The sequence below is a fragment of the Taeniopygia guttata genome, chromosome Z (assembly GCF_048771995.1).
Source record: "Taeniopygia guttata chromosome Z, bTaeGut7.mat, whole genome shotgun sequence".
NCBI classification, from domain to species: Eukaryota; Metazoa; Chordata; class Aves; order Passeriformes; family Estrildidae; genus Taeniopygia; species Taeniopygia guttata.
In genome coordinates, this window is record NC_133063.1 from 2,685,624 (window position 1) to 2,697,707 (window position 12,084).

Below are 12,084 nucleotides of genomic sequence, written 5' to 3' on the forward strand. Positions count from 1 at the left end.
GTTCCTTTGCCCCCTCCTCGCAGCACCGACTTGGCTGCTACACTGATTTTTCTTTTTTTTTCTTTTGCTGTTCGACTATGCTGGAGGCCTTGAGAAGCAGCGAGCTGCAGCCCCACGGCTGGGCAGCCCCACGGCTGGGCAGCCCCCCCCGGCTTGCACCCGCCGGCTGGGGAGGCCCGGTCAGGCTCTGCGCAGCTCCCACCCCGCAGAGATTGTGCGGACCGACCGCCTGTCTGGCCCTGCGCCTCTCAGGCGATGCCTACCCAGGGTCTCAGTCCCTTGCGGTGCCCACGCCGCTCCGGGGGTCTGCACCCACCTGTGCCCGTGGCCGCTCTGCTCCTGCCCGCTCACCTTCACCTCGGCCACGCAAGGGCCTTCCTCCTGCATGGCTGACAGGCACCCAGACCGAGACAGCAGCCACCCCGCTCCTCTTGGCTACTCACCCTTGCTCTGGGAACACCAGTAACCACCTCCGCCTACGCGCTGAAACCCCCTCCTCTCGGAGGCTGCGGGAGATGCTGCTCTGCAGGGCTCCCTCCGGGTGGGTGGGCGACCCCGGCAAAGCCCCTCTGCCCCTGGCTGCACCTGCAACTGAACAGAGGTCTCGGGCACAACCCTGCACCCCTCCCTGCAGAGACACCTTCTTCGCATCCCTCATCCCCACCCCGTTCTGGGGAGAACCACCATGTTCTTCCGCTGCCTCGGCCCGTCTTCCCGATACAGGCTGTTGCGGCCGCAACCGCGGCCGGCCCTCCCTCGGCCCCTCGGTCCGGGGGGCCGCTCCCTCCTCCGGGCTGCCGCGGCCCCGGGCACCTCCTCGCGGGTCTGCGCGCTCCGGGCCCGAATTGGCTCTGTCCGAGCGGGCCTTGCGAACCCTGGGGACGGCCGGGGAGGAGAGGCCGTGGCCCCTTCGGCGGCGGGGAGAACGATCCGCCCCCGCCCAGCCGGCTCGGAGCCGCCAGCCTGGGCAGTCCCTGCACGGGTACCCCCGGGGCTCCGGCCGCCGCCGGGCCGGGAGGAAGCGACCCCATAGCATGCAACCTCCGGTCCCCATGCGACACACCTGCTGCGGCCGGAGCCGGCGGGCTCGGGCAGGGCTACGGCCCGCGGCGCGGCCCGGCCCCGCGTCGGAGGAACATAATGGCAGGAGGCTGCGGGGCTGGGCGGTGGGGGTGGGGGTGCTCGGCGGCACAGATGGGGAGACGCTCCCGTGTGATTCCGTGTGGAACGGCTCCCTGGAGAGTGCCGGGGGCGGGGAGGCTGCGGGGCCGCCGAGCGCCGCGGGGCCGGGGCCGGGTCGCGGCCTCCCGCAGCCCGGACAGCTCGGGAGGGTTTCCGAGCGGTGCCGGCGGGCAGCACCGCGCCGGCCGCCGGGGCCGATCTCCCCTGCGCCGAAGCCGCGTGGGAGACGCTGCCCGGGTCCCGCCGGGCTCTCCCCGTGCCCGAGCACCTCAGGCCTCGAAGGGCAGCCGGGAGACGAGTCCGCGGCCGCTGCTCCGGTTGCAGGCCAACAAAGGACGGGAGGAGCCACACGCTGCCAGCTCTGGCGGTTCAGCCCCTCCGCTGGCGCTGCGGCGGCTGTGCCCGGGCCCGGCCAGGGTCACCCCCCAGGTCCCGGGTCGCGGCTGGGAACCGTGTCGCGGGGCGATGCTGCCTTTCCTTCCACACCCCGTTACCCGGGCACTCTCGGGCCCCCCTGCACAGCGCCCGCGGCCCGTGCGCTGCCTCTGACCGGCCGCCTTTGTTGGCTGCGCAGCCATCCTGGCGGCATCGCCATTGCTAGGAACGGCAGGACGAGATCCCGCCCTCTCTCTGTTACCACCGTGCAGCACCATTTTCAGAATGTAAAGTTTCGCACGCGAATCGTTTTATTGAAGCACACTAATGGCTTTAAATACATAACACCCGTCTCAAATTTACACTATGGACATACAATATACTAAATATTCTAGATAAAATACTGCTGGTGTATAAATGTCTCTTACGAGCCTGTTAGGAAGGCAGTAGAGTCCCAAAGGCGTTCTGCAAAGCACAGCTCCTTCTGGGAAGCTGCCCCAGAAGCTATGCCCGCAGCTATCGGTAGGGCAGGAAATTACCCATCGAGCCATACCTTGGTCGCTCCAATCCCGCCTGCACATAAAAATTCTGACTTATTCCAATTAACCAAAATTGTAGCAGAACGTAGGTTCTACTGAATTTGAATATAATAAATCGATTTTAGGATTATATAAAAGTGGATTTGTGCACTAGTTTTAATGTTCAAGAAGGGCTCATCCTGCAAGTGCCTTGTGAAATTAGGCCATGATAATTAAAAAACCCTATTTCTTCCCAATTCACTAGTAAACTGATTTGATTAAAGAAGTGAAAACTACTCTCTCTTTACTTACATTGAATTCCTGTGGTTGGCTTGCATAATAGCATAAAGAAGATGGCAGCTCCTACTCTGGTATTAATACCTGAAATGTTAATCGATTTTACAGTTTGTACATGGCACAAAGGTCCTTGAGTGTGCTGCCTTTCACACAGATCTACTTGTTTTCCTTCCAGCCAGGTGTCCTTGACAACTCCATAGGAGATAAATCTGCCACCCTAAGTATTTTACTTAAAACACATAAAATGAAGATAATTTAAAGTATATTTTACAAGTCATGCCAGGCTGATAGCACTTGTCCAGTGTTTTTTTAGTTCAAGCACACAAAAAAAGAGGTTCAGCACCATGGGTGTCCCTGCAGTCACTTCTGCATTGGGAGTTTTTGGCATGTTGACCTTATGTCTTGGCTCTGAAGTCTTAGACCAGAGGTCCTGTTCACTCTCTCAGACTCTCTGCCACATAATCCTTAGGACCTGTGGTGGAAGAAATTCTCATTGTTTAAGTGATCCTGTTTTATCCCTTGGCTTTGCAGGAGCCAGGTTCAAAGTCCCCAGTCCTGCTGTCCTCACATGGACAATCTCCATCCCAACCAACAAACACATCACCAGGGGATCCTTCCAGCTGGACTCCAGCTCTGAGATGGGATCTCCTGGTCCCCTGTGCTGACACCTGCAGAGTCCTATAATGCGTACTTCTTTCTCTGGGAACCTTGAGCCCCTCCTTTTCTTTTCCTGAAGAAATGCCTCCAGTGCGGCCTTCTAAGCAGTCAGCAAGGAGTGCTGCCAACTCAGAACACTTTGATGCTACAGTGAATGCTGAACTTGAGTGCAATAACTTCTTGATTATTTAACTTCTTAGGATTTTAAGGCTCTTGAAATTCAGAACTCTGAACAATGGTGTATTCATTTCATGCCTTCTGTACAGGGATCGAACAGAGCTTCTGCACTTTAAAGATGTGCTGGGACCAAAGAGGATTTTGCAGGTGGATTGACACAATAAAAACTGAAGTCAATTTACATTTGATTTTTTTAAATGTCAGAATAAATACAGGATGTTTTGTCCTTCCTACTTTTGGGGAGGACATAAGAGACCATTTCCCTTCTAGCTAGCAAAACATGCTTAACGTAAAGCAAGAAGGGTAAAATACAGATGTAATATTTCCAATCCTAAATTTATTTTCAGAGTAATAGCTTTACAACTTCTGGCAAATGCTTAATAGTGTTTGTTAATTCCATTGCTTTTTTCACCATAAAATATCTTTTAACATGTGATCAACAAGAGCAGAGCAGAAGCTTTATTTCTTGTTTTAGAATACTTATATTTTTCTTTTTATCACTGTTTAGAATGCAGTGGTACTTTCCTTTAGCCACGTATATTTAAACATTCAATATTTAAAAACCAGCTTACAATTAAACTTCCCCTTTTCAGATGCTCCTATCACTATTCTCCAGGTATTTTCTTGGGGAAAAAAATAATTTTCCTTTCCTGGTTATTAAAATATATCTTCTATTAAATTTTGGACTAAAACCCCCAGGATTGCTTTTTAAAATTACAAGTTTTATTAAAAGAAGGTGATCTCATAGGAGATCAGATGAAGGACTTTGGTCCCTCATCTACGAACACTGCCCAGAGCTGAGGAACATCTCCACAACAGGCAGTTTCCCCCCAATTTAACGGATGTGTTCATGGAAGATGGCAACTCATGCTATCCATCTGCAAGGAGAGAATCTTTAACTCCAGACTGAACATTTGCAATGCCCAAGTAGCATGAAGAGTGAGAAACCCTAATGACTCTCAAGATGTTAAATACTGTAAAGGCCCAAATACTGCAATGTCTTGAACAACAAGAGACTCCCATTTTTAATTATCTGTAAAAGAGATGCTGATTTAGATATAATACAAAGCCAGGTGGCCTAGTCAGGGCTTAATTATACCTTTTTTTCTGGCTGTTAACAAACCAGAGCATTATCCAAAGAAATCAGAGTTGGTTAGTGAAGATTGTGGGCTTAAAACAGTTCTGTTTGTGAGGAGTTGCAGTCAAATACCTCAGTTTTTCCACATGTATGAGGTATGAGGTAACACCGTGCTGTGCCATGCTGAGGTCCCAGCTCCTCTGAACAGGCAAAGCAGAACACACACACCTCAGGATTTCACCTACATATGAACTATAGTATGAAGTGTATTCCCAGTGGGAGAAAAAGGGCTCTGCTCAAAATCTGCACATATATGAGACTCAGTCTTGCACATGCAGTAGGCCTGGTACACAGGCCATATGCCTGCAGCACTTGCTGGCTCATCCTCAAGCTGCCAAGCAGTGCCACTGGTGTTCAAGGTAGACACCTGAAGGCACTGTCACAGGATTACGTATGTTGGCAAAAGCATGCCTTCAAGCCCAAGCATTTCTAGATGTGAATTAGGAAAAATGAAATAGAAAAACTCGTATGATTTGATGATTGTCAAAAGCTGAGAAGGCATTTCTTCTGCATAGGAGTACTGTTTTTGGAGAAATTGACTACATCCAGAGGAGCAGCAGCAGAAAATTGTCTCCTCCCCAGAGGCAGGGCAGCCACAGCTCCTCTGGGCAATCTGCCAGTGCATCACTCCCCTGACAGGGAAGAAATCTTCCTTATTTCCAATCTAATCCTGCCGTCTGTCAATTTAAAGCTGCCATCCCTTGCCCTGTCACTACAGGCTCTGGTGAAAAAATATGCAACCAAATAGTTTATGTTTGTATACTCCATTTAGACAGCATCTACCACCCTGAGGCTCCCTGAGCACTGGGCACTCAATGCTGAGTGCACCACACCAGTACTTTAGCCAGAGCAGCAGCTCAGGATGTGCAGGCCTCCCAAACTCAGCCCCCCAGCTGCTTACACAACACAAGCACAGGCATATTGCAGAATGCGAGGCTGATGGATTTTTGGATTTTCCGTGACACTGTTCTCTTTTCCACTTACGAACACGTTCCGAGTGCTGGGCCAGAACCCCTCAGTCAGTTCCTCATCAGGAATTAGCCACCTGCGTGATTAACATCAGTACCACAGAGCTCAGCAGCCTGGCACATTGAAGAATGCCTGTTTTGTTCCCCTAACATGCCATATGTATGGGGCTTTTTCCTTCCTCCTCCTGATATTTATTCAAGTATACGAGGATTATTTCTGAATTATTCATCATACAGTATCTGATTGCACTGTGGTGGTGCCGGTTCCCACTGCTTAATGAATGAGCCATTAGGCTTTTGCAGATGGTGCCATCAACAGCTCCTGTGCTGTGTGTTCTGTGCATTTACCCAGCAAAAGGAGAGCGCTGGACCTGAACAGGGGGTGGGAGATGAGTAATACCCATGCAGTGATCCTGCAAACCACACAAAGAGAGCAAGTGTTGCTGTAAAACTTACATTTTGTCCTAGATGTTATGTAATACAATTTTCTCAGAAAATCTTCGTATAGCTGAGTATCCCACCAAACTACTCAATACATCACTTCAAGCAGTGAAGAAGAAGACAGAAACTAACTGCCAGCAGTTTATGTATGTGGTCCTACAAGGTGTGACAACTGCTGCCATGACTAATGGGCATAAGCAGGGCCAGACATCATCTGTATGCCCCAGGCACCTCTTTCTTGGAAGAGGAGACCAAGAAGTGAGAGAAGACACTGTATTCCAGAACCCAAGTGGGTTCTGTGTCTTTGGGAACAGACACAGCAGGCACAGATGCACCCTTGCTTTGGGAGGGCCTTAGGAAGTGGGAGACACTGCATAGCTTTGGGTGTCAATGAGCTTGAGAAATCCATCCCAAATCACACAGCTTGGCTTCCTGCTGGTCCCTTGGGGCTGCCACCTGGACAGCTGGGGAGAGGGGTGTTAGGGATGGTGCTGTGTGACACAAGGGGTGATGCTCCTCTGCAGGAACAGACACACAAGCACTTGGGACCAGCAGCAGCTGTGCTTGCACTTCTGCCTTTCCAGAGCTTTCTCTGGAAAATGGAATAAGCACATAATAAAAGAAGAAGGAACCCAAGAGTGATTTTTCTGCCACTTTTCCTCTGTTTACTTCAGGAAATGCTGTCCTTGCAGATGAGGGTGGCAGCAGCAGCTCAGCCTGGCTGTGGTTCCTGATTCCAAGCTGCCTGTGATGATCTTCCTACAATGAAAGCAAAGTTAAAATCAAGGCGCCCTGCTGGTTTGCGGACGGCATGGCCAGGGAGTCTTTCTAGCACTCATACTTTCCATGCCGGTCCTTGGCATCTCCTGCTGGAAAAAGTACATCTGATTCATCCCCACCTACCGAAGATGAGTCAGGATTATACAAATTCCATTTAGTTTGTGTAACAACACTACTTCCCATGTTGCAAGCTTTCCTGTCTGCTGCCATAAAATTCTAGTGAACAGATCTCTGAAGACACAGTGATCAGCAAGAGATGCCCCCAGTGGGGGCTGGTGGCTGGCATGTCGAGGTTTTTGGTCCCTCCCTAGGACAGACAGGGGTTCTTATCACCATTTTAACTTCACATTGCAAATACTGCTGCTTCTGTGGTGATTCTCTCACCAGACAGGATTTAGTAACAGCTGGCTATTGGCTGCAGCTCAAACAACAGCTTGTTGGCAGCTTCCCTCTCCTGACAACCTGACCCCCAACGTCTACTGCAGGCAGTTCCCTAGCCCAAGGTACATGTCCTGTCTTTGCCAGTTCACTAAATCCTTACTGGGCTTACCCATGCGCCAAAAATTACTTTGCCTGTGTTAGCATGGCAAGAGGGAGGGAAGCTGCTGTGCTCCCCACCTGCTGAGTGCTCTGCTACTCCACGGAAGTGTTAAAAGTACCCAACAACCTACACCCACTAAAAATACTTTAGAGTGCACCTGAGTTACTTGTGCTGGCATACTGCACCACACTACAGCATGCCACACTGCTCCTTGGATGTGCCAGCACTAGGGACAACCCTCTCCCATTCAGAAAGGGAGAGAGGAAACCAGGATGATCTCTTGCGTACAGAGGAGGGGAGAGGCACCAGAGCAGCATCCAGCCCCAGCCCTAAGGGTTTCACTGCTCAGCAGCAGCCCATGCTTAGTTCCATCAACCAGATTAGCAGTCTCAGAGGGCTTTCCCCTCTGCAGTACAGGTGGGCAGGCTCTTGACTTGTTTAATGTGAAAGAACAGCTGCAGCAGCTACAGCTACAGTTTCCAGCCCCTGCCTGGAAGGCTCCTCCAGTGACAGAGCACTGCTCCCTGTGGGACACGAGGTGTGGTGGCACACATTCCCCCAGCTGCTGTGCTCAAGTGTGTGGGTTTGCCACGCAGTGAGCAGCCAGCACGAGCCAATGGCAAGGCACTTGCTGCTGTCACTAATGACAGTGCTGGGGACTGCCTGCACCTGCTTGGCCAAATTATAGGCTCATGTTGTCTGGTGGCTGGGGGGGTCGTCATTCTCTCTTACAGCCCCAGGGATCTTTTCTCTTTGTCCTTTCACATCTAAAACCTCTGCTTCAGAAGTTAAGCTCCCACACAGCCGCCATGCAAGAACTGGCTTGGCTTCAGATCAGTCAAAAATCTCCATCTTGCACTGTATGGGTGCAAATAATAATGCAGGGTAAAAAAGCAACTGCTGAGCATCATCTCTCTACTCATGAGATTTTTTATTATTTCTTAGAGCTGTCCAAAAATGTCAGTCTTACGTAACTAAACCCACTCTAGTTTGTGATACATCAGAATTCTAATAATACCTTTTGTACCTTATATATACACACCACAGTTTAAACATCCTAGAGCTGGCAGGCAGATGGAGTTTAACAGGAACTATTCCATCAACAGATGCTACTACCACCAAATTCTCTTTGCTCAGTCTGGGAATGAACTGACGGGCAAGGCAAGAAAACATGTTTTCTTACAGAGACACCATCTGCCAGCTTGAGAAGCTGCTGTCACCAGTGACTCAGGATAACTTGTATAATGAAAAACATTATTAATACCATTCTCAAGACAGCCTTATTATTAACTATACATTAATTGTATTGTAACTATTGTCTAGCATCAAGGCTATAGCAGTAAGAAAATACTGTAACTAATTAGTCTAAAAGGAAAATAACTGTAAAAAAAATTACTTGAGAAAGGGCAGTTATTTATCTTGGGAACCTTTAGGTAACAAACCTGGGTTTAATCCTTCTTTGCTATCATAGTCTGCTAAGATTTGTTGTATGACATCAGACAGAGCTTTTCCAGTTGTGAAAACTTACACTCTTCACAAAACAAGAGCAAAAAAAGGGTTTTGTTCTTCGGAGCTTATAAAGAAAAGAAGGGATTATTGGATTGCCAGCAGCAGAGATGAGAAGTTCCCATGCATTGTTTTATAGAACAGGATGGTGGGAGGTGTAAGGGTGTCCCAGCACATGCAAGGTACTAAGGGCCCACTGGGCATGTGGCTCTTCTCACCAGATCAGAAAAGGAAAATGGATGCTGATGGCAAGCAACACCAGAGTGGAGGGTAAAGCACCTCATTCCAAATAAAACTCACTCCAGCTGGCAAGTGGCTTGCTCCTGTGTATCCCACCACAGGAAAGCATGTTGTACTCATGTTAAAACCTGGATTATCCCAGTGCAGACAGCAAGAGAGGAACTAGCAGGAGGCTCTGCAGTGGTAATGAGTCCCCCCTCTGATTTATGTGCTGGGATGCAGTGAGGTGCAAACAGCTGCAGTTCTCCACCTGCCAGCATGGGTAAACAGCTTGTCATGAAGCACAGCTATCTTCTGATTCAAATAAACACACTATTTCCACTAAAATAAGAGCTGGTAATCCAATGGGTGTTTCAAAATGGTGTTTTCTTGCAGCTGCAACACTGAACCAGAATCTGCAGTAATTTTCTGCATATCCCTAAGGCAGGGATGAAACAAAGCCTACAAAGCTTTGAGAATCAGCAAACTAGTATTGTATAGCTTCTTAAAAGACTTCTTACAGACCAAAAAAATACCGGATTTGGTACATTATTAATATCTCAAAGCAGTCCTGAAAAATTTCTGGACCAATCTCAGTCCTGCAAGGCAGGTCTCATGCATACTGCTGGCATTCAGCAGAAAAGGAAATAGAGGAAAAGAGCTGGCAGACACAAAGAAGACAGGATGTGAACAGACAAGACTCCTGAGACTGCTTTAAACATCTACAGCTCTGGCAAACAGCCGTTCCAGAGGGGAATAATCTGAGCAGTTTCTGACAGACTGCCTGATGGTACCTGCAGAAGAGATGCTTACCTCTGTAGGCATTGATATTTTTGTGGTGACTGTTGAGAGAAGCCAAGGGAAAATGGCCCGAAGTTGTGGCACGGGAGGTTTAGCTTAGGTTTAGGTTAGATATTAGAAAAAGGTTCTTCCCCCAGAGGGTGGTAGGACACTGACCAGGCTCCCCAGGGTACGATCACAGTCCCAAGGCTGCCAGAGCTCCAGCAGCGTTTGGTCAATGCTCTCAAGCACAGGGTGTGACTCTTGGGAATGGCCTTGTGCAGGGCAAGGAGCTGGATTCCATGATGCTTACGGGTCCTTTCCAACTCAGCATATTTGGTGAGTCTATCCTGCCACGCACAGTCAACACCCCTCTTCTTACAGGATGTTGGGAAGCAGAGCTGGTGCATGTTTAGAGAGATGAAATAAATCATAACCACCACATTAAATCATCAGAGAGCCCAGGAAGCATCTGAGAGCTGCTTGATCTTATGTGTAGTGAAGTAGTTTGCATAATAGGTTGAAGACTTTTTGTCCTAATTGCAAGTGACTTTGAAAGCTGAAAGCTGGGTGCCAGCAGGTTCTGGCTGAAGGGCAGATGGGGAAGGCCTGGTCACTTCCTCCCACATCCACTGCAGATGCGGAGGCTGGTCACTGTGGTAACACACCCCCACCAGGGATCCAGGGCTCCTGCTCACTGCTGCCAACAACCAGGATGGGAGACAGCATTTCTTCATATTAGCTCTTAAGCCTGGTATGACTAAATTACTACAGCAATACCTTAGAAATTACTAACTGCCTAAATGCCACAACACAGAGGTGTCCTCACTCCATTCCTAGACTACTGCAATTACTAAATGATCAATCTTAAAAAAAAACCCAAATTCCCAACCTGTTCTCCTCCACCTGATACTTTAAACCTATCTCCAATTCCCAGCAAAAACCTTGGAGCTCAGAATGCTGCACTCTAAAATGTGAGCAGATCTTACTGTACTTGAACTAAAATTCTATGCAAGGAAGAAATAACACTGAAACATATCCACATTAGAGCAGTGAGGAATCTATGCCAGGGTGAACATAGCCCAGGAGCTTACTGCATGTGAAAGCTGCCAAAGTTACTAATTAGCTGACAGAATGAGGAAAGGTAGTTGATGCATGAACAAGGCAGTAACCACAGAGAAAGCAACACCAGCCCTGAAATCTACTGAAGAGTTCCATGGTGCAGATGGTCTTCTGGAACCGGAGGCAGTTTCATGACTCTCAGGATAACAAGAGGAGTCAGCCTGCACAGCTCTATGGAGGCACAGAAGGTAAATGCACTCCCACTTTACTGCAGTGCGGTGAGGGCCAACGGGAGAAGTGTCTTGGCCTTTCTGGAGCACATGAACCCTTCTTTTGCCAGAGAAGCCTGCGTTTATTTAGATTACCTTAAACCTTTCTTCTAAACGTATTCAACATCCAAACCCACGTAACAGACACTTGAGTTATACAAAACCATACAGCAATGCGACAGCAGACGGCAAAGTAATTTAGCCTACCAAATAACTATTTTTTGCTGAAGTATCTCCAAATAATTGCACTGTAGGGAAAAAACCAAACCCTGAGGCTTTCATTTAGAAAGGGTACCACAAGTCAAAGAGAGCTGTAACAACTGCCTAGGTTTAGACATGTCTTTTAATCCCACCAATTTCACTGAGATTGAAATGTTAATTTATACCTGTTGAACTTTTAAAGTGCTTTCCTGGACCTGGGCCAAAGGAAATGGGTGCTGCTTGCAGCTTGCACTGAAGAACCAGAGTATTTCTTTCTGAACCCTAATGATTAAAACAGAGCACTTCCTAAAGACAGTGCTGCAGTGAGAAAATGCCTTTCCATCACCGTTCTCTTTTTAAAGAGGGTTCAGACAGATAAAGTTTTCCTCCACACACTCTACTGACACAGGCAGACTTTTGTGAGACACTTTGGATAAGCCTGAGTGATTTAGGTCACTTAGAGAACCTCTGTTAAAGGTATTAGCAAAAGCAGGTTTAATGTGAATGTGTAAAAGGGTGATGAGGTTGAATGGCAGGGTTTGCTCTGGCAACTGCTACATGGATGATGCACACAGAGGAAAATCTGTCCAGAATCAATGTAGAATGATTTACACAGGCACCATGAATGCCAAAGGCTGAGAGAGGCCCTGCTGCTGAGTCACAGGGTTCAGACTTGGGCAGGGGTTTACACCTGAAGAATTTGGCAGCACCTAACTACTGACTATTTAACATCTGTGAAATTATTCAATTCCTGTAAGCACAGCAGGAATTTAATTCTAGATCTAAGATGGCAATATCCATACTGTATTTCCCATAGGGGATTTAAATCAATTTATACACAGAGAAGTACATACATGCATATACAAATATGTCCAAGGGTACCTATTAAAGATCAAACACCTTTGCACCTCTCAAGAGGCAAGGGTTGAGCTCCGTGGAGCAAAGCCATCAGCCCAGGCCCAGATCTGTATAT

At 48.4% G+C, this 12,084-nt stretch overlaps 1 protein-coding gene across 1 annotated transcript in view; it reads right to left on the bottom strand.

Moving 5' to 3' along the window:
* LOC121468166 (zinc finger protein 532-like) overlaps window positions 1-1,269 on the bottom strand; it is a 34,020-nt gene extending 32,751 nt beyond the window's left edge. Inside the window, 2 exon segments of the mRNA XM_072921701.1 lie at window positions 444-561; window positions 563-1,269. Of these exon segments, the coding sequence (XP_072777802.1) occupies window positions 444-561; window positions 563-1,054 (610 nt within the window). The 5' untranslated portion in view covers window positions 1,055-1,269.
* Window positions 1,270-12,084: the final 10,815 nt, after the last annotated feature.